The sequence below is a fragment of the Aptenodytes patagonicus genome, chromosome 8 (assembly GCF_965638725.1).
Source record: "Aptenodytes patagonicus chromosome 8, bAptPat1.pri.cur, whole genome shotgun sequence".
Classification (NCBI taxonomy): Eukaryota; Metazoa; Chordata; class Aves; order Sphenisciformes; family Spheniscidae; genus Aptenodytes; species Aptenodytes patagonicus.
This window is the reverse complement of record NC_134956.1, coordinates 22,736,804-22,759,667: the sequence shown is the minus strand read 5'-3', so window position 1 is coordinate 22,759,667 and position 22,864 is coordinate 22,736,804. Positions and strand designations below refer to the sequence as shown.

General features: G+C 46.3%; 1 protein-coding gene across 4 annotated transcripts in view; it reads right to left on the bottom strand.

Moving 5' to 3' along the window:
• Positions 1–4,710: 4,710 nt before the first annotated feature.
• Positions 4,711–22,864, bottom strand: part of LOC143164264 (contactin-4) — a 357,652-nt gene continuing 339,498 nt past the window's right edge. For 3 of the 4 annotated variants that reach the window (XM_076346685.1, XM_076346684.1, XM_076346686.1), the window contains 11 exons: positions 20,868–21,043; positions 18,296–18,416; positions 15,576–15,734; positions 14,689–14,838; positions 13,479–13,549; positions 11,424–11,658; positions 10,774–10,889; positions 10,127–10,313; positions 9,518–9,630; positions 7,784–7,952; positions 4,711–6,577 (listed from right to left, as the gene is read on the bottom strand). In XM_076346685.1, the coding sequence (XP_076202800.1) occupies positions 6,477–6,577; positions 7,784–7,952; positions 9,518–9,630; positions 10,127–10,313; positions 10,774–10,889; positions 11,424–11,658; positions 13,479–13,549; positions 14,689–14,838; positions 15,576–15,734; positions 18,296–18,416; positions 20,868–21,043 (1,598 nt within the window). In that variant the 3' untranslated portion in view covers positions 4,711–6,476. The remainder of the gene's footprint in view (positions 6,578–7,783; positions 7,953–9,517; positions 9,631–10,126; positions 10,314–10,773; positions 10,890–11,423; positions 11,659–13,478; positions 13,550–14,688; positions 14,839–15,575; positions 15,735–18,295; positions 18,417–20,867; positions 21,044–22,864) is intronic. The other variant, XM_076346687.1, reaches the window with a different exon arrangement.

Sequence of the window (22,864 nt, the reverse complement as noted above, 5' to 3'; positions counted from 1 at the left end):
GAGGCTGCGGGGCTGGCGAGGCTGCGCGGCCCTGGCACGCCACCCGGCATCGCCGGAGCAGGCTTCGTGTCACCTCCGCTGCGGCGGCGTTTCCAACGGGGGAGGAGGACTTGCTTCCACGAGGTGCCTTGCGTAATGATAAGCTACTAAACAAAAAGTCCCAGTTTAAGCAGGATATACGTACACGGTACAAGGGCTGTGTAGGAAAAAAAAATTCCGGAAAAGAGCCAATGGCTTTTTTTTCTGGTTGACAGCTTAATCTTCTGGATTTTTGTTTTCTTTTAAGTAACTCTGGCAACTCAAGATGCAAAATGCAAACTGGGACTTGGCGCAGCCCTGTGTATGGCAGCAAGGTACCCAGCCGTGGTCCCTGGCAGTGACCAAGGTGGGTCAAATACTAGGAAAAGAGTAAAACAAGCTGTAGAGCACCCCAGTGCTGCCATCCCCGGTGCTGCACGGCTACAGCACATCCATCATGAGAGTGGGGACTCGCACTTGGCCTTCACCGATACACTCTGTAATGAAACAGTGTGAACTCGGGAAATAACCTCAATAACCGCCATGGAAATGCAATTCATTGACAAAGGAAGCATCTGGCTGTGCTGCGTGCGAGCTGTGAGCCGTGCAGCCAGACCGCTCCTGCGTGGGGACTGCCTGAACGGTGCGACGGCCAGGCCGTGCCCGACGTGGCAGCGTCCCGTCCCTCTTGTACTGCATAAAGGCACTTACATCTTGCTTTTTAACTAAACATAGCGCCAACTTGGGATGCTGGGAAAAGTTGCAGGACTGTATAAACCCCCAAAGCCTCTGGATTTTATAGGCTATTTAAGACAAGGTCAGTTTGCTTATGCAGCTGACGTACAATTAGAGTCTTGTTATTTTTCTGCACACAGCTAGCACCTTGCCGTGTTACTTTTGTACACACAGGTAGCACATTGCCTTGTTATTTGTGTGCCCACAGCTGGCACCTTGCTGCCACAGGCACAGCTCCCAAAATCTCAGAGTTTGTGTGTGTGGCAGGTTTTGCAGGTGGCCTGGGGTGCTGCCGGGGTTGTGTGCACTTGCGGGCCTGCGAGGAGCCACATTTAAACTTAATGTGAATTCACAGCTTGGGAATTGAAAACTGTTCAGGTAAATAGCTATGAAACACTGCAGAAAACTGACAGGAGTCTCCCGCTCACGAGCCACTGGCAACTGAAGAACCCTCAGCAGCCCCCCGCAGAGCACCGACCCCAGTGCTGAGCGTAAAACCCCTCTGAGCCCCAGCTGGGCATGGCCAGCTCCGAGCACGCTGCTGGCTCTGCCCGCGCTGCGCTGCGCTGCCGGGGGCTGCCAGCCCGCACCCCGCCAGCCCAGGCCCTGCTGTGCCAGGCACGCGATGAGACCTGGGGAGGGGAGCAGTCCTACTCTCAGGTTTTTCCTGTGAAGTTCCGGGATATTGGTGAAAATGTCTACGCTCACGTAGTTGTGCTGCCACGCGGACAAAGACACTCGACTAACAGAGCCTGCTGCACGCCTCTCCTCGGGTGTCCTGACTGTCCAGCACGCAGAGGAGTCCTTGCTGTTTAGTCCTCTCCTGGTTTGTGGAAGTTTACTTTTTCCTCAGGTTATTTTCTTCCTTTGTGTAAGATTTGTACAGTTTGCAGAAGAAAGCAGGCATTTTTAATATCTTGGTTTCCCTGGGCTTAAATGTCCCCAGGTTTTGGCTGCGTGAAGCTGGTGGGGCTGCGATGGCCGACGCCTGCACAGGGATCACGCCGGCCGGCCGAGCCTGCAGTCTGGGTGCTGCCAGACCCTGATTTCAATATGAAACAAGAGCTTCACCTGGGTTTCCTACACTCCCTTCTCCTGAATGAGGGAATGCCACGGGGATGGGTGGGCTCTGAAACGGCATCTGTCTGCCCACCTGGGTGCTCACCGGAGGCCGCGGGATGGGGGGAGGCACAGGAGCCTCGCAGTTGGCTCATTTTCAGTCCAAGGCTCCTTTGCAGGCTCTTGCCTTTGACATCAGCTGGCAGCATCTGCAAAAGGACAAGAAGGGATCGTTTGTGCTTCCTGGCACAAGAGATTAAAGCTTAAGGGGGGGGGGGAACCAAACAAAAAAAAAGAAAAATGGCACAAAGTGATAAACTTCCTCAGTTGCACCCGCAAAACAAAGCACAGCCTGGGAACGCAGAGTTTTCAACTGTACAGCAATTAAAGAAATGCGCGAAGGACCTCGTGGTGCTCTTCAGAGGCTTTCTGAGCTGTGAGGAGCTGGGCTCCTCCTTCATGTGCGACTTCAGCTGCCTTCAGGCGATTGTGAAAATCCAAGCCCAATATTGCAACCCGTTTTTCTTCGCTATCTGTTGTTCCATCTTAAGTGAGCTGGGTTTGAGACAGCGTCCCCTTCTGTTTGTGCTTTGTTTACTTACATTGTGTAATCCGCCAAGGGAGTTACCAAATAAACCTCCTGCCTGAAAACCACTTGAACAACTCGGGCTTTGACCTGGCTGCCGACCACGAAGCTCTCCCGTTCTTGCAGAGTCCTTTCTACTTCCAAGAAACCTCCTGTCCGTCGAGCCGGCCAGGGGTGGGGTTGAGCACGTAAACAAAGAGCAAAAAGAAAGATTTGACCCTGCAAGTAAATTGTTTGGGAAGTGCCTGACGTAATGGAGGTCCCAGGTGCTACAGACTAAAAATAATTATAATAAACGAGCCAGTTCTCATCTGGGTGAAATAGCACGGCTCTATCAAAATTAATGTAGCTCATTAATATAACAATGTTTGTGCCTCAAATGTCTCTCCTGCATGTGATTTTAATGGATTTGAGGTGCCCAGCTTTAACAGTCTAAAATCAGAATTTCATTAGTAAAATCCTACAAATGAGACTGAAGAGAATTCATTTACTGTAATGTATTTTATGTCATGCCTTCGAGTGGCCTACTAAATAAGATTTCTAAATACAATTTCATTCCCATTAATGGCAAGATATTGCGGAGATTAATGCAATATATTTAAGTACATTCTGCATTCGCGCTGTACCTTTGGCCGCCTGAAAGCGTGCGTGTGGATGCTCAGCACTCACTAGTGAAGGCAGCGGCAGCCCCGGGCAGCCGAGGCGTTCCCGGGGCGCGTGGGCAGGTAGCTGGGGAGGAAAAAACGCGCTTTTGATCAGCGTCACTGATAAGGATGTGCACCACGGGAAAACAACGCAAACAACTGCAACGAGCCGGCGACGATGAGGAAACCCGTGTGGACGTTCATCTGATCAGCAAGGGCACGTCAGGTCCGCGGTACTTCCAGGGAGGACGAGTTCCCTCGGGGACGGGCAGGGCTTGATGGATTTGAAAGCCGGCAGGTATGTGTTACGCTCGCTCCAGTAAATAAAGCTGAGCTGGTGTAAAGCAGCAGGAGTAGCTTCGTTTTCCCAGCCAGGCCTTCGGTCCAGCCCTTCCTGGTGCTGCCTCGTGCAGGTACACGGTGGGGGAACCTCACCTGTGCTAAACAAGGTCCACCCGCGCAGGACGAGGAAAGCAATTCCCGGCAGAGCCGCCTCCTCACAGTCGTTATACTGGGAGCGAAGAGTCATCATCCCGGGCAGCAGGAGAGAAAAGGCAGCGTGTTCGGTACATCCCAGGCAATTTGCTCTCATTGCCACGTGCCGCTCGCGAGCTCCGCAGCAGAGAAGCTGCAAAGAGGACAGGCCGCGCTCGGGGCTGCGTGTCACATTTTGCCACTGTTGCGCCAGCCCACGCCGCCGGTGAAGCTGACCCCAGACTCCTGGATCAGTTACGGGTTTTGTGCCCGGAGCGCACAGAAACATTTATTCTGAAGTTTTTTTTCTTTAAACCCAGCTACAAACCCAGTGCATTCCTCCCGCTCCAGCTTTTCCCCGCTGCCTCCGCGAGAGCAGCCGCAGGAGCGTGCCTCGCGCCCGCCTCTAGAGATGGAAATTCTAAATTTGCTTTTTAAAAACTGAATTGTGTTACCGGGCTATTTTGGTTTTAAGCTTCATTGATTGCAAAGCGCAATATTGCTCCTTTGAAACGCGGAGCCCAATCATACGACTCCTGTGCTGCCGCCCCTAAACATCAGTTAGAAATGCGGGTTTGGTGGATTTAGCGATTTCCAGCAGTGCTCCCCAAAATCCTCAGAAATCCGCAAGGATAACCAGAGAAGCGGTGCTGCACCTGGAGGGGGGTTTGCTGCGGGCGCAGGGTCAGCGATGCTCCGCTCTCCTGCCCTGCCCGCTGGCCTGCAGCTCGTGCGGGGACCTGCTGCCGCCGCTGCCGCCTACCCCGCTCCCGGACGGCTGCGCTGGCCACGGTCAGGCAAACGGCCGTGGGGAGGGCGAATGCCAGTTTGGTCCTTCTGTTTGGTTCTTCCCTTTCTTTTTCACTCCGAGCTTCCCAAGCTGTAGAGGCTCCACTCCGACAGCACCAGCCCACACAAGCTTGGAAAGGTCGTGACTCTACAGAAATAGGCGTTATCACCCCAAATTCACCCACCCAGATTTTTTTTTTGGCCAGTTTTGGAAGCAGAATTAGACCAGAGATGAATAGATTATTTTTTTTCCGCCTCCACGAAGTTTTGACTTAAACCAACTCTTCTTTTGTGTCTTCACGTCAGTGACAATCTCAGCAGGCGCTGCCTATTGCTGTGGTGAAATTTGTCACTGGTACAATGAAACGTGGAGGAAAAACGCTCCTGGAAGACAGGTATCTTTACAAATGACGGAATATTTATTACCAATACCTTTAAAAAAAGATTACATCTGCTAGATCACTGATAAATATCATTTACACTGGGGAGAAAACTACAGCAGCTTTTTTTTTTGTTCCATTTTTCTTGGTTTTGTGGTTTTTTTGTTTTTCTTTTTTTTTTTTTTTTTAACATAGAAGTAACCATATCAAACTAAGAAAGGAACACAGCTTGAAATACTGACAATATTTCTCTGGTCAACACCCCTGACTTTTACACAAGTGGAATCCTGATTATGAGTTACTGAATAAATATATTTAGAAGGTCTAAAAGTTAACTGTATTATTTTGTAAGCAAAAAAGACAAGTTACAGGCAAATTCAAGCTATCAGGAAAAAAAAATAATAAACCACTGCAGCGCATTTAAACTTGAAAATTTTATAGAAAATTCCGTTGCCTTTGACCAGCGTTATCCCATCTGAGTGAACTTACAAAATTACCCCGTAGTAACAAACAGTCCTTCTCTTAAGAAGAATTATTTTGCTGTGGATATTGTCGTTTTCCGGCGTGACTCTATTTTGCCGTCAGGCGTCTATGAAGAGTTTCTAAAGAAACGCAGGCTTCCTAGCAGAGAACTATCGGGAGATCCCACCTCCCCGCGGACAACCTGCACCTCCGTGGGAGCCCCGGCTGCCGCGCGGCGCTCCCCGAAGCACGGCACAGCTCCTCTGAGGCTCTCGGTTCAGACCAGACTTCCTAAGCTTTTCCTATATAGTGGAGTTACGAAGGACGATGAGTTATGTTCCAGTGTACGTGGAAAGCAAGCGCGTGTTCGGACAACGAACCCAGGGCAGCTTGATGTCTTGGAGCCGCTGTATTCTAATTTCCCTGGAATAAAATCCCCCGAAGCGAGGTGGATTTAGCTGGGTTCACACCCAGAGATGAGAACCGCGTCATTCGCTCCTTCGGGTATCTGTCCCTTTTTGTCACTAGAGGCAGAGATCGCACCTTTGCAGCGTCTTCATTCCTACCCAATTTAATGCTAATTATGGTAAAGACAAAGCTATTTCAAGACAGTAAAAATGGACCCTTACTGCATGATGCCAGAATATTAGCTACATGTCCTGTAGTCCACAAACAACCAAAATTCATGTATTTTTCAAGATTATAGTGTTCTTACTGCGTATTTCGAGTTTGTCTTGCTCAGACCTCTGAATAAAATGTAACATCTTGTGTGTTACAAGCACTTGATTTAACACAAGAATCATCGTAACTGCCATTTAAATACAGCCGCATTACGAACCGAATCTGGAACAGTTCTGCCTTGCGTAGCCTTGCACAACTGTACAGTGAAGTTGCAGCCAATTTACTAAGAACAACTTTGAACTCTCCGTCATAAAGGAAAAAATTCCAAACAATATTTTCATGATAATGTCGTCCATAGGATTTTATAGCAGAGGAAAAATTAATATCTACATCATATGTTAACTTTAAAAAATTCTATAAAACACTAAATATATAATAAAAATATGCATATAAGGACATATGTAAACTGCTTTGGTAACATCATATTACAGATGTTTTCAGTGCATTGCAGAGTTTCCAAGGAAACTTCAGACAAAGCTATATTTGCTTTGAGGAAGTACTGTATAATGCCATTCCTAAAGAAGCATAAACATTTTTCCAGTAGTAAGATGTACTCAGACCACAATATTACTTAGTACTGGGTGTCTTCAAAACAACTAGCTAAATGTTGCTTATATTATAAACAAGAAGTCCTTTATGTAATTTTTGTCATAAACTGGACCGGGCTGTGAGCGATATCATTATTGTGCTGATGGCCGACAGTGTACAGGCGTTGGAGGTCGAAGAGCCGGATCCTCTCGCGTACGCATCTGAGCAAAGGAGAGAGGGGGGAAGGTGAGCGAGGAGAGCAGCGTGGATGAACCCAAACCTCTCCCCCCGCCCCGATTTTAATTCCGTTTCCTCCGATGAAGCGCGGTGGTGGCGGGAGGCGAGGTGGCTCCCGGGAAGGTCGGACCCCACGCGCAGGTCCCCTCCTCCTGCTTCAACAACCTCCTGTTTGCTGGGTTTCGCCTCTCTAACTGAATTTTTGGTTTAACTTAAATTCCTGCCACTGTTGCGTTGAGGCTACTTTCACAATTGAATTACTTCAAGGCCTGTTTACTTATTACTTCACGTTTTTTTACATCTGTACGATATTCAAGCTGTTCCTTACGGCACCAGCCTGGCACGATCCACGTCCTGGAGGAGCTGCATACCTGCTCTGTGGCCCACCGCGTTGAGCCAGATAGGAACTGGCATGCCTCCCTGCTCTCCTCCGCTCTCCCGTGTCTGCTCATTAAATTCCTCTGTATGGTTTATACAGCCACAGAGTACAGCCATGGTGGAGATAATTCTGATCTCGCCCAGGGTTTTTACATTGCTGTAATTTTAATGCCATATTCCTGCATTGCAGAGGCTCCTGATTTAATGCACTTTATAAACTGTGGCATTATTAATGGAAGATGGGACATGGAGATTTTGCAAAAGCAGTGTTGTGTAATAAAATACTCTCTTTTCTGTTTGTTCTTCTACACAACCTCATTTCCCTAAATAAATATTTATGCATCCAACACACAATGGAATATGGCTATACAGTAGCCTTATAAATTTAAAAGCCTCTGAACACCGCATTTTGTATTTCGTTATAGCGAATGCGGTGAAACAATATATTCAACATATATATGAGTATGGAAGTAGGAGAGTGGAAAGTGTCTAGAAATCTTAAATACAAATGTAACTACTTATGATGGCGTTTCTTACGGTTTAATCATGACTCAGGATGAAATCAGAAATACCAGTCCTGGCTTAAGTCTGAGTTTCAGCTCCCTGCCCGGGAGAGGGCCAGACCTACAGCCTGCCCCTGCTCAGCTTCAAGGCTCTGGTTCATCCCCATTTGGAGATGCGAACGGTGACTGGGGTGAAGCAGGTCTGCCCCGCCAGCGGGTGAGGAGGAGAGGGGCTGGGGACGCTGGCTGCCTGCGGCTCGGCGGCCAGCAGCAGGAGCGGGCACCGACCCCGGTTCCTCCCGTCCTTACTTGATATCTTTGGAATTCGGATTTGTTCGCTGCTGCTGCCGTCGCCCCCGTCGCTGAACGGCTTTATCTCTATGATGTAGTCCTCGTCGAACGGCAGGGAGAGCTCCACGGAGGTTTTATTCGTTTCTATTATGGACGTGCTGCTCTGCCTGTTCCACCTGTACAAAACCTGCAGCAAAGGGGAGCGAGAAGAGGAGGCAGAAACGGCAGAGGTGTCCGTTGCCCCAAGGGCGTCCAGACTTACTGCTGCTCTTTCCCTGCCTCTGATGCCCAGACACAGGCTCTGGTCACAGAGGGGCTATTCGGACCCCCCAGGGGTTTTTGCTGGGGTGATGGTGCCCAGGCAGGGAGGTGACACTGGGGGGAGGGCGATGCCGATGCGCAGCACTGAACGCGGCCCTGGTACCCGGCAGAGCCACTCAGCGAAATCTTTAGCTTGATCAAGCTAAAATAAATCCCAAGGCTTATGCAGAGAGGCCAAAACTTCTTACTACGTTTCTTCAGGAAACTGAGTTAGGGTAATCGATGCAGTGCCACAAACGGCTTCCCAGAATAAATGGCTTTTTTGAATTACTTCTAAGATCTGGGAATTCTACTAATTTTGATCATAAATTGTGACATAAAATATAAGATTTCCAGGAAAAAAGAAGAAAAACGGGAACTGTTTTGCTATGATTCAGGAAAGAAAGCAATCTGGCTGTGTTATCCTAACAGTAAGTTAAAAGAGGACTTTGTAGAAAACTGATAGATGGCAGTTTGCTTTTTCAGGGTGACGCGTCTCTCTCACACTCTTTCAATTGACTTCTTAATTTGCATTTCAAACCTAAAATATGTAGTGAAACATCCAAACTGCTGATGTTCATCTGAGGTTTTGACTAAAAACCCTAAGGAATTACTTATTTTTGATAATCCGATACAGTGCACCAAAGATACTTAAAAGTTAGTGCAGAAATTCAGGAGAGCTGGCACAGGCTCGTAAAGCTGACGCCGCTGGCATTCCAGATTGTGAACAAAATATGAAGCGTGCCCAGGTTCTTAATCGTTTCAAGCTCTGGTGCAAGACGTTTGCACAACTCAACCCTCAAGGCAATGGCTGGCAATTGCACACCGATGTCTTCTTCGGGCCAAATTAAACCCTTGTGTAAGGTGACAGAGCTGAATTCTTCCCAAGATTTCTCTCTAGTTAAATTATACCCTATTAAAACTGCCACTAATGAGGATTCTCTTTCTTTTCCTTTTGGCTTTGCTTTCTGAAGAAAATGGGAGCTATTAAAAAAGCATTTTATTTATCTGCAATTAAGGAGTCAACTACAGCCTTTGAAAGGTTTCCACCAAAGGCAAGAGAGCAGTCCCGCAGGTGGGAGCTTCAGAGGGAAGGAGCTGATGAAGGTCCGTGGGCTGAGACCCGCACGGGTGCTCGCAGGGGTGAGCATCGCTGGGGCGAGGGCGAGAAGCCAGCAGAACGTGCTCACTCTACACAGGTACGGCCTCTGTTTCTGGAGGAATGCTCCAGTTTTAACCTGGAAAACCATGCAAGTACCATGAAAAACACCTCGCCTGGTCTTACTATAAACCCCAACTTGACACTGGATTCATGGAAATGTTCCCTACAGCCCAATGTGAGAATCCAGCGACAGCTGAAGCTTAGTGAGGATTCGCTGCAGGACCAGGGGGTGGTGAGGGAGGCAGTGCAGGGCAGTGCTGTCCAGCTGCCTGTGCTGACAAAATACTCACTTTGTAGCCTCTCACTTCTGACTCGTTGTCCAGGGCTTTCACTTGGTCCCAGTTCAGTATGATCTTGGAGTCGGATGAATTCCATATGATGTTCCCGGGGGGCTGACTCGGTGCTATACCAAAATACACACAGCACTGTATTACTAAGGAGCACTGTTTCCCAGCTGGATCTCTCCCAGTACCGGTGAGGCTTCTACCACCATGGCTGAGCGTGCCCAGAGTCCTATTGCTCTGGAAAGCTAATGAGCTGTTTCACTGATCTGTGTCCTCAAGGTCACAGGAGGTGTGACACAACACAGTGCTCTAAATGAAAAAAGGATTCAGTCAGTTGCTCAACATGCCTGAGACCAGAAGAAAAAAGCCCTCTTGAATGATGAGATAAATATTTAATTTTCCTGCACAGCTGTGATTTCAGTTTTGCATGCTCTGCTTACTTAACACGGGGAAGAGCCTTACAATAAAACCAAAGGCTGGTAAGCCTTCTGCACAAAAACCCGGCAAAGAAAAGTCTGACAGCTCCTTCAGACTCGAGAAAGCTTGAAAATGAGAGACGGGAGTGGTGGCAGAAACCCTCACAGTCAAGAGCCTCCTGTCCTCACAAACACTCACGTGGCTTTTTGGTTGTGACGTTGACCGCGGCACTGGAGGGGCCGGTCCCAGCCGTGTTGTACGCCCTGACTGCCAAGTGATACAGCACGTTGCCTCTCAGGTTGCTGACTTTTGTAGACGTTTGATTGCCAACCGTTCGAATCCTTTTTGCATTTTCTTCCTTTTCGTCGTGTCTCCAACATCTGACCTGAGAAGCAGAGCAGGTACGTGCTTACCTCCAGCTACGGGCTGGCAGCACCCGGTTGTTTCCAGCACTAACTCTGGCACTTCTGCCCAAAGTGCAGGTGCCGCAGGGACAGATCCTGCACCCTGTTACAATCCCTTCTTGTTCCTTGCTAGAAACCAGCCTGGCTGCAGCGCTCCCTCCCCAGGACCTCAGACACTGCCGGCCCTGGAAGCACATTCACGCAGGTTTCCCCCAGCAAGCTCTGCTCTCCATTTTCAGCCAGATCACACACAGAAAAATGTATAATTGTGCACCGTGTGAGCGAAACCTCCGCGTACTGGAGACAAAAGGAAGCAAATACGCCACAGGAACCCACCCGCCCCATGGCAGGCAGGAGCAGCACCGCAATGACTGCCCATGATGTATCTCCACGTCTCCTCAACGCTTAGTACTGAAAGGATGCTGTGTTGTGTTTCCATACCTCATATCCCTGTATTCTTCCTTTGTGCTGGTTCTCCTGAGGGGGAGCCCAAGAAACTTCAACATCTGAGGCAGAAAGACTTCTGGCCAAAACAGTGGTTGGGGCTCTCGTTGGCTCTGGGTAGAGGAGTTAAAAATAAAATTAAGAGTTTTCAATTCTATGTTCAATTAGTCCCAAACTTCAGGGGATTTATTTTCTTCATTGCATGAGAGAAGAGGCATGCCACCAAAACAAACTTCCACATTTCAAAACGATGGCCTGTCAGCCTGTGCCAGATGGCACCGCTCCTCTGCCTAAGAAATAATAAGATGTCATTACTAAACTCAACCCTGGATACCATGTACGGTAATTAGGACAAGGGGGAACATTTTCTAATCAGTAGACATTAATTCATACTAAATCTCAGTGGAATTCTTTCCAGATTACATATTACTTTTCCATTAATATCAAAAGATTTCATTACGATTAATGTTATTTTAATGACTATCAAAAGAATTAATCATGGCTTGCCATTTATTATAAATCAGAGCAAGGATTAGGTATCAAAGGATATGTCAAGGTGGATACTAAACCCTTTCAGACCCAGTCAACCTCCCCGCATCCACCGGCAGGGAGGAGGGAGAGGCGGTGGGGTGGGCTCCTGGCTCTACCTTCCTCTGCCGAGTAGACGACCGTCACGGGGCTGAACGACCCTTCCCCCTTGTTGTTGTACACCCCCACTTTAACTTCGTAGGGGGAGAAGGGCGGCAAGGTCTCGTTGCGGAAGACGTATCTGGCGGCGTCCGGGGAGGCCACGACAGTCTGCATCCAGCTGACGGTGCCGAAGGGGCGGAAGGCCACCACGTACCCAAAGCCGCCTCCATTCTGCAGCTCCTCGGGCACTGTCTGTGGGCAGGCAGACCATGGGAGAAACAGCACTTTCAGCAATGGCACGCATTTATCTCTGTGTGCATGTTGGCTATTGCTCTCGGTCCTTCTAAAGCTACTGTCCTAAATAGAGCATTAGAGACAGGAGGCGGCTGGAGTCCTGCTTCACATCTAACCTGAATTCATCCCATCCTGACTGTGCTAGAGCCTTGCTGCTCCGTCAGCTCCCTGTAGTCAGGCGGAAAGCAGCATCTCCTGAAGACACTTCGCCTAAAACTTAATTCATCTTCGTAGGCTCCCACCCTCCTTCACCGACTAGATGGAGCCTCCAGGAACGATGTGAGTAATTTTAGGCACTCCAATGACTAAGAGGCTGAGGTTTGGTGGGTTGAACCAAGGACATGGTTCCTGCTTTCCCAGTACATGTGCAGCTGCTCTCACGTCTTTGGAATCGCACATGAAGCCCTGAAGAATGTATCCTGGCAACGTCCCAGCCAGCATGGGGCTGGTGGTCCCTCGCTGGCCCATTGCTACACAGCGACCCGACCAGGTCAGCCAACTATCCGCATCCCGTATGACATGACCTGTTAGAGACCGTGATGGCAGGGAGCGACTTGTCGCAAACGTGATGGAGAAGGGCAGGTAAGTGCTAGGTAACAGCTAGAAGAAACAACCTGTCACCTCCAGGTCACTTCTGGACACACTGACACTTCCTACTCTCAGGTTTGCAGCCCCATAAAAGCTGCATCAAAACCCAAAGCTTCAATGTATTAAAATAATCCATAATTTCGGGCCACTCTCCCACAGATGTCCATGGTGCTTAAGCACGTGCAGGAGTTACTTTTGGTGACTGCTTCTTACTCTGTATTGCAAGGCTCAGACCATAAAGAAAAGGCCTCTGGACATTTAAAAGGGTAAACTGACTGTTCTATCAAAATACAAATTGTATTTTGTGCAAATTACGACTCAAAGTCACGGCTGATGTTCTTGCCATGTGTGTTTTTGAAACATATTGCAGTATCTTTAGGAGACATGGCATAGCTAATTAGTCCAATGGAGGAGCAGATTTAGCACATTGACCTGTGTGGTAAGGACAAAAACCCATTTATAGTTTTTTAATAAACTTAAAAATATATCTGGCGATTCATTCTGCCAGCTTGGTCAGAAATAGTGCTAAATGGAAGTGTTAGCATGTCTAGTGAAGTTCATTATTAGGAAAAATATGCCAGCTGCATCGCATCATAACATGAAAATATGAGCAGACAAATGACTAAAGTTCTAACCCTGATTGCCTTAAGGAATATTAAACATTTTTCATCTCTGTATCTCCTCTTGCTGGCTTTCATTAGCGGCAACGAAAGCCAGAATGCAATGCGTTGTGCTAACTCTTAACTATTTGCTGCCATATAACCTGGCGCAGGGATAAGGGCTGAAGGCTAGGAGCCAGCCACAATTCTCAACCAGTCAGGACGTGCCAAGCCTGGCCTCACAAACTCTGTTTTATCCCTCAGGTGGTTTCTGCCCATCCACGTTTTGCCGTATGCGTACGGATGTGCTGAGAGTCAGGGGGAGCTGAGCTCGTGTCGAAGCAGTGATGCACAGCCTGTTCCCTGCGGTCCCCTGCACAGCACTTCTCTGCTGGCCTCCTTGCACAGGGGCCTGGGGTGGAGGACGGGGTGTAGCTCAATTTAAATAGCTGGGCTATTTTATCGCACAATCTGCGCTTTTTTTACCGCAAACCATCTGAAATCTACAGGAGCTTCACTGGGGTCTGGGGTGAAAGGGTGCATCTAGATGAGGACCATATTAATTTTCCTCTTGGTTTGGACTCCGCTTACCTCCCAAGTAATGACCAGCTCAGACTTGCTCCCTCCGCCACCACTGACGTTAGCTGGGGTCACTTCAGGCACTGCAAAAAAAGATGCAGAAGATGCACGTGGCGACTTTGAAACCAGAAAAGTGCATTGAAATGGAACAGACCTACACAGCAACAGGACTCTGCCGGCCTTCCCCTGCTGGGTACCAGAAACGCTATTAGGAAATGACTAATTTGCCATGGCAAACAGCACATTAAAAGTATGTCAATAATAGTATATTAAAAGTATGTCAATTAACTTGTGTATTCAGTCACTAATTGTTTAGTTTAAACATTTATCTTCCATAAAAAAGGCTTTTATTTCTTTTCATATTTCATATTCTGTTCCATTACAGGCTAAAACAGAACAGCGGAGCCACCTACCAGGGGCTTCCCATAACCAAGGCACATATCCCTGCAGCCACCACCCTGAGCCTACGCCTTGCCGTGACCCCTTTCTGCCAGATCAAAAGGCAGGGACAACGTCAAGGAGCATTAAAGCTCTCAAGGTTTGTAGCTTGTGCTGAAATCCCTGAACACAGCACTGCTGAAGATCATCGTTAAGCTGTGCCTGCAGCAGCCTGAAGACGCAGTGTGGTTCCAGGAGGCAGTGGTGTGTTTGGGAGAGGGTCACAGAAGACAGACTTTCAGTAAGCCCATGAAATGATCCAACCCATAGGGCAGCCCAGGGTAGTTCCTCTAAGGCTGATGGCCCACAGGGACGAGGTCCAAGTTACTCTGAGAACCACAGAAGCCCCCGCCATCAAGGGACTGCTGACTCTCCAGCTGTGAAGCTCAAACTCCTGCTCTCAAGGTGCTGTAGTCTGTGCTCCAGAGTTTCCATCACATGGGAAACCAAAGGGATTGCTCTCAGAGTTCACCTCTCTCATAAATAGATGCTGGGCATTATGTTCCAAAAAACCCTAAGTAACTGTTTTTGGAAAATCATTGCTTCCTGCAGAAAAAGGGGATGAAGTCTTCCTATACATCCAGGAGTCATGAAGTGAGCAAAAGAGCCCATTAGGAGCTCCACAACTTCTACTGCCTGTTCTGTGCACACAAATAATATGCCACGAGGGAGGAGAGCAGTGGGCGCGAAAAGCGCTCCTCAGCTTCCCCCAGTGCAACACATCCATTAGCACCGACGAGCACTTATTCCGCAAGACTTAACTCGGTTGCCCACCACTACTTACGAGCTTCTTCAGTTCTTCTCTTCTCTGAAGGTCTGCTGGGTTCTCCAATCCCAATCAGGTTGGCAGCCACTACTCGAAATTCATACTCGACCCAAGGGTTCAAACCCACCACTGTCGCTGTGAACGTCCTGCCACTGATGATCTCTGGAACTAGGAGACAGCCACAGGTCAGGAGTGCAACGAAAACCACTAAAAGTATTAAAGACTGCTGAGAAAAGGTCATTAGCTGAAAGGGAGGGATTAATGTAAATACAAAGTGAATAAGGATTAACAATGGGATTTTTCTAACATTTTGTTAACTGCCGAAGAAGTAAAAGAGGCGACATTAAAACATTGTGCTTTTAGCACAGAAATTCCTGCTATTAAAGAGTTTGTCCTAAATTGTCACTTTTTGAAAACAAAGTTTCAAGACAACAGGTTTAAAGGGTTTTTATTTTTCTCTTTTTAAAACACAGTGTTCCCTCTATTTAATGGTTACTGGAACAAAATTAACCTCTGACGGAATGAACAATTACATCATGGGATTTTTCCCTCTATCGGGAAAATAATTCTACTTAAAGATAGGCCAGATGACACAGTCTGTCCCTGAGGGATGTCTTTATAGACCACAATTACTGTTGTATATCTCCAGCGCAGCAACAAAAGATAGGAATTCATTCTGTTTTCTCTTAAACATTCATGAGAAAAATGGATGAGTAATAGCACTGACTGGACCCTAAATCTTTGGGTTGCCAAACTTGAAACTAGTTAATAAGACCAGTGCTCTGCAGCCAGTGAAATTACTGTTCACTTCAGGGTGCAGAGCTGCTCCACTCAGCCCGTGTGTGGGTCCCGATGGATGCATTTTCCATCGGCGGAGCTCTTTGGGGGCCAGGCGATGGACCTACCTGTGCTCACCGCTTGCCATCCCACCGAGAAGGGGGTCCTTGCTTGTACGACATACATTGTAATAGGGCTGTGGTTGTCTGCTCCTGGCCTCCAGGACAGCTGAGCGGTGCTGTCAGTGATTTCATCTATTGTCACAGCTTCTGGTGGACCTGGGGGACCTGTTGGAAGAATTACAGGAGAAGGGTGCTTGGAGCTTCGCGGTGACTTGAGGAAGGAGCGTTCTGGTCTTCTTCCCTTACTCAGGACAGAGGTAATTGAGTCCCGGCGGAGCAGTTAACTGCAGCCCCAGCTGTGGTTTAGCAGCTCTCATTGCCTAGGTGAGATTGGGAGGCATGGGGCGGATAGACAAACACACAGACCACCAGCTTCACCCACAGCCCCCAGGTGCCTCCACGTGAGCAGCAGCGCCAAGCCCCGCAGCATGCCTGAGCTACCTGACAGAGCAAGGCACTCGCTGCAGGGCTCGGGGACCAGCTCTGCCATCTCACGTCTGCTGCGTTAGGACTGGCCTATGTACAAGTACGACTTTTGGCTGCAGCTTGGATGCACCCAGAGGCTGGTGAAGAATGACGGACCTGCCCGTTATTAGCATCGTGTCCGAGTGTGGACCAGTATTTTCTGTTTCACTGCTGAGTTCCTTTTAACCAGTAAAGCACTGTAGGACATACTGATCGGAGAGAGGACACCTCTCCCGTATCGTATGGCCACTGCTGTCAGTAGTGGTACCTGAGGTGAAGTCTCTCCCTGAAGCCACCATCTCAAACAAACTCTCCTCTTGCAATTCACTCTTTGGACTAAAATCATTCTCATATGAAATTCAGAGAGCTGGACATGTTTAAATAGCTAAAATGCCCTGAAACCTTCCAATATCCTGTCTTTAAAATGAAAGTTTCAGCAGGTCTAGCCAGATTTAATTTCTCAGAAATTAAAACTTTAAATTATTTTGCTGGGGGGAGTAGCCACGCAACGCAGCCTCATGGAGCAGTCAGCTCCTTTGGTCCCCCACTGCAAGTTACACCAGAGAAATGAAATTTCACTGGATCTGTCATAAATTACTCCTACTGCTTGGCAGAGGCTGAAACAAACTGTCTTCACTTCACGTCTTGGAATAACCATGGTTATTCCCAACATTTCAGAACATACTTCTTCGCAGGGTGCAGGCTACAGTAGGGCAAGAGAGGGAAAAATTATCAGTTACCGATTTACCAAACATTTTTGGGCTGCTGACAGACACATGCTGCTCCTGTTCTGATGGCATGAAAAAATCCCATCGTGAACAAGTGGGCTGATCTGTGTGTACTGGTGCCAGGGGGTTACTTCTGTATGCTCTTGTTTGATATTCCCTGACATAAATAATTGATTTTTATTCTACTATCTAATCTCTTATTATATTGACATAACTCCAATATTTAAAAAACATCTAAAAATTACTCTGAAGGCTCTATTTATGCACCAGCTACTCATGTCCCCCTCCAATCTCCCAGCGTAGGGATATTTCCCAATTTTTATGCAGTCGGTGAGATGGTACAGCGCAACTCTCAGTGCAGCCGTGGAACCACTGGCCTGGACAGAGACTTCCCCGTTATGTTTTTAGGGAGCAGCAAGATCAGTATTTTTACCATCATCAAGGGTCATTTTCTTGTGAGAATTTAACGTTCCTCCTGTTTGTTTACAGAGCCAGCACTAAGGAAATTAACTAACCGAGGCGCCCATCAGCAGGCTGTTTTGAAACGTTTGTGCAAAACGAAAAAAACATTCATCTGAAATCATGCTGCAGCAAAAACCCGACAGTCAGTGTAACGGGGAGCAACCTCCCGGGGAGGAGAGCAGTGGCTTCGCCGCCTCCAGCGGCCCAGCTCTTTGTACAGCACATGGCTAAGAACGTCTGCGTTCATACTCCTATGGGCAAAACATGGTAAAAAGCGTAACAATGTTATGAGGATAACAGAAATGCCCAGCTACAGACAAGGGCACATTTCTCAATGGAAGTTCAGGGCCTAATCTCGCACATTTTACTCTGGGACAGCTTTGATAAAGAGGGAATTTCTTACTTCTTTTTCATGCTCTCCTCCTTTCACTGAGTTGCCTGAGAACTTATGTTACATGGAGAACGTGCAAACTATGATTTTGCTGGGGTCTACAAGAACTGAGGGTAGCAGGTACAGAGCAAGCACCAAAGTTTGCTTTCCTCAAAGCTAACGAGCAGGAAAATATGTAACATATTTATTGTAAGGATCCAGACTCAGGTTAACTAATTGCATCTCTGTTGAAGCCATCACAGATGGCTTACAGATCACCTGTGTATGGTAACGAATAGATCTTGAAGTATCAGTGAAGCTACTAAACCATGTTTATTCTAGAAATCGAACAATACTGCTGGGCAGAAATGCAGTGAATAAGCTGGATACTGTTTCTGCTGCACAGTTCCTCAAATAAATGAGCTCGGTGCACATTTTGCATTCAGGACACAAACATGTACTAGTGTGTTTATCTGTGCTGCGTGTCTGTTGTATGAGTATGTATATATGAAAGAATCTTTATATGCACTGTTTGAAAATGTACTGTGAACCCCAGCATGTACTTAGAGCTTATTTCTTAGATTAATTACAAGATGCTGGGATCCCAGAGAATGTCTCCGAGCCCAGGAATTGTCTCACCAGCAGCAGGAGATAGGAAAAGAAAAAGAAATTTTACAACAACAGTAACAAAATTCAAATACCTCTTACAATCAGGTCTGCAGCAGCCGATAGCTTGTCCACACTTGTTTGCACCATGCAGACGTATTTCCCAGCATGCTTCAGCTGGATGCTTCTGATCATCAAATCACCAGCTGAATCCTGCTGATAAAGTAGGGAAAAGTGGTTACAATTACTTTTTAATGAGTGCTAAACATCATTATCACATGAAGGACACTGTGACTAATGGATTTACTTTACACTGGCTGATGAAAACATTAGTAATGTAAGCCGTGGCCTATTAAAATTATGTGAGTCTGCCTTGAAGATAAGAGCGGGACCGTTTCTAAAATTATGGCTCCTACAAGGGGCAGGGGAGCCTGGTTTGGGTCCGTTAAGCAGTTTCCCCATTAAAACAGCGTGACAAAGCTTATGCAGGGCAGGTTCACTCTGATTCCTCCTTTATCTCTCTGAATATCCAATTTACAGCCTCTCTGGTATTCAGATGCCCAAGTTGTGTCTACATCTATTTCGTAAGTGAAAACCAGCCCAAATTATGAGACATCTGCAATAGTTTCATGGCTTTGTATTACGGCCAGCATTTTGATTGCCTGGCATTTTTGTGCTAAAGATCATGAGAACAGCACTCTCTGAGGAAATCTTGCATCACCTAACAGTGGTAATTTGTTTTCCAAACACCAAGTGCATGTCTGATTAACTGTTGAATAGAACTAATTAGGTTTCTGTATGTATAGGAAGCTGAAAACTCTCTCTAAATTTTTCTCCAGACACAAAGCATTCGATACATTAGAAACCTCAGGGTAACCTTGTGATTGTGGCTGACTGAAGAATATTAATAAAGTTTGCAATTCTAGCTTTGCAGGCCTATCAGGCGCAGTCGCCGGGAAAAGCCATCGCTACTGATGTGCGCCCTAGGCATCAATCTTTAAGTGCATCTTTTAATGATTTTTTTTAGGGATAACAGCAAGGCTTGTAAATTGTATTTCCTTTTCCTTTCAGCATTAAATTTCACTCCTGACAAATGTAAACACGGATTGCCGGTCTGCCTGAAACCCAGCGGAGCACGTGTCTCTCTACAACCTCCCTTAGAGCAACATGCAAAACCCTTTCCAGTTTTCTACCGCTGCTGAAAATTTGTTGCATTTCTTTCCTTCTTTTTCTCGCTACCTTCACCCAATGAAAGTGGAATAAAATTCATCAGGAAGGATGAAAAAGTTTTTAAATCGCAAATAAGTTAGAAATCAAACTCCCCAAGTCCTGCCTCATACGCAACAGGCTAAACTAGATGAAATCTGAACTGCGAAGGAAAGAGTTATGGTTACAAAGGGAAGCTAACTTTTTACCCATCTTTCAGACATAGCCTGTGAAATTGCTGCTCCTCTTTTAGTAAAAGTTATTTGGAAATTATTTTTAGTCAGAAGAATGGCATGAGAAGCTGGGGCAGGTCTGACAGACGTGTTACCTCCTTGTGTGAACCCCCTTCCTAACAGACGGCGTCCTGAGGTACCTCCTATAGCACTGACCCTCTCCGATTCCCAAAATTCATGCCACAGTATCTTCAGAAAATCTGAAACTACTAGAAAAGCTGAAACAATCTGCCCTTTACAACTGAGGTAAAAGCAGAGAAAATCAAGCAGGGAAGGACCATCACGGGCACCATTACCTACCTGGAGAGGCAGAAAACGGCAAGTGACCCAAGCAGATTTTCCCCTCTCCTAATGAAGAAAGTAATTTCTACCTTCACTACATTTTCTTCCCCATTCCTGCCACTTGATCACAGTCTTGAGTGACAGCGGTGGCCAGGGCTGTATTTAGTGGGCAGTCTAACCATCATTTCACACCTGATTCTTCTCTTAGCTATCAGATTTCCATGACCACGATCTTTTCGACCTTCAAATAAACAATTCTCTGGACACTGCAAAAGTTTGCATTGTCAGTGGGTACTGACTGGCTTTCCCATAAACAAACAAACAACCCAAAGATACCTAACGTGACATTGCCAGGAAATGTGCACAGATAACACTGAAAAGAAACGTCATCTCCGACCGTCGGTCATGTTTGTAATACTACGCACGTTATTTTGTGTAGAGGAAAAATACCACTAAGCATGTGGTCACAAGAGGAGGACACAGACGGAGACAGATAAACATGCCAACAAACACTGCCTGAACAAATTTGAGAGTATCATCTGATTTCCCGCTATTTTCTGTATAAATACAAAGTTCTACGATTGTTCTATTTTAGATTTCTTTTACTGTTACAGTCAGAGAAAAACTATTATGGACTTCTTCCTTGAATGAGAAGGCAGTTTTTTGCAATGAGAAAACATTATAGGTCTTCTGACATACATGCCACTGCAATGTGAACGCATCATTCATGCAAGCAGATTTAAGTCATGTCATTAAGCAATTATAACAATTCTGCACCAACTGTAACGAAGTAGTATACTGGCAACGTTTCTCTTCTCAGTCTGTAAGACACGAGATAACGACTCCTACTGTTAACTTAGTCAAATCTATTCCTTCTATTAGTAGTCCTTTTCTATGTTACCTACTTCTACTACTGTGAGGAGATTGCTTTGGTATTAATACTTACCCCTCCAACTCTTTCAAAGTGATCCCCATCTTTTTCAAAGTCTATCAGGTGTCCATTAAATGACCAGGTAAACAGGATATCTAGTGAGTGATCATGAGAGACCTGACAAGGCAAGACAATGCTTTCTCCAACAGTGACATCCATGCTGAAAGGTGACACCATAACCCGGGTTGGATCTATAAACAACAAAGAAAACAAAGGGGGGGAAAAAAGCATTAATCCTGTCCTCCTGAGAAACGGAGAGAGATGTAGAACTGAAAAGGATCCCAAGCAGTCTACTACAACCGCAGCATTGCCACCAGAGCTTGAAAAATTTGCAGTGATCACTTAGGAAGACCCTTAATGCAATGAGTGAACTATCACATCTTTGATTTTATCCTCCGATACCTTTCTCTTTTCATTAGATTGAAACACCATTAATAAAGCCTCCAGAATCTTCTAGCCACAATCCAGATGAGCAAGGAGAAAAGAAAAGGCTGGAAAAGAGTGTAGCAGATCTCAAAGGCTGGGTTAAAATTTTTGAAAGAGCTTGGAGAACAGAGATTATTTTATTCGAATCTTCTTACTCCAAAAATTTGTTTCACAGTCATAACTTGGTCACCATGGTTATAAAAAAATCTGTTCTGTTGTTCATATATTAAACGCTGCCTTGAGAAAACTTTCTCAATGTAGAATCTCCAAAACTGGAATGAAGAAGGGTATATTAAGAACATAAGTGATACCTGCTTGGATCTGGAAAGGGAAAGATTAGACTAACGTTATTGTTGTATGTTATGTTTATTGAAAACTTGGTGTTTGTTTAGAATACTGGCCGTGTTCTCTGCCTGATGGATGGTTTTACATTTTAAATCCAGGTAGTTTTCTTTACGTGAGGAAGGCTCACACAAAGAATAAGTGTAAATAATGAGTGATACCAACCAAACCTTTCACACCATGGAAACCAAAACTCTGCCCCAACAAGCCAAGTCCTGTAGTAATGTCAGACAGAGGGGTTTTGGGGTAAGACGTGGCTCTGGGTGTAGTAACTCCTCTGCCTGACGTGCAGCTGATTTGGGTCAGTCAGTAGGTCAGACTGACTCACTTTTTAGGACCTCTGTGGTCTTACACGAGATGTCATTGACGTTTGGTGGATGACCTTTGGTAGATGATTGAGAGGGGTCCTGACATAACAAACCTGTTATGGTGAGCAAGAACTGAGTAAATATTTTTGGGAGGTAAAGCAGAAGAAAGGTGAGAAAGAGCATCGTCCTAAACACGACATTTGCAAAGGAAAGCCCCAAAACCTGTGGATATCTGTGATGTAGCAAGTTCTGTCTGTTAAATATGGGCAGCAGCACGTACCAGCTCCACCTTGAGCTTCTGGACTAATCCCTTATTCACAGCTGGGGTTCACATGGATCCTTTACCACTGGTTTAATTATCTATTTTTCACTTTAGTCGCGCAGTACGAACAAAATGGTGGCGCAGAAAGATGAGCCATGACACATTATGCAGACTTCAGCTCCTCATCTGTGCCCGTGAATTCCCTCTGCCTCTAAAGTTAACATTTGTCTTTCATTTCTGTTGACAAAAATGCCGTAATTTTTTTCTACAGGGCCTCAGAGGAAATGAAAAGGAGAAAAAATATTGCTTAACAATGAGACCAAAAGTCTGAAAATCCTATACAGATAGATACTTTTGCTTATTCCAAAAGTCTGTTCTGCACAGCTGTCATGCTAAAATACTACAGGCATTATTCATGCTCTGGTATATGAAACCAAAATCTTAACTACTTCCATGGACTATTGCCCGACTGCTTAATAATGATACAGCAACAAAGATATGTACTGGGCAGAACTACTCACCGAAATTCAGGGGATGCAAAGCTGTTCCTGGGTTTTCAAAGACCTTACCAAAAGTGTACAGGAGATAGCAGAAAATATTTCATCACTGACTTGAATGAGCTTCAGATCAAGTCCCTGCTGTATTACCTTGAACAAATTTAATTCATCTGTGTT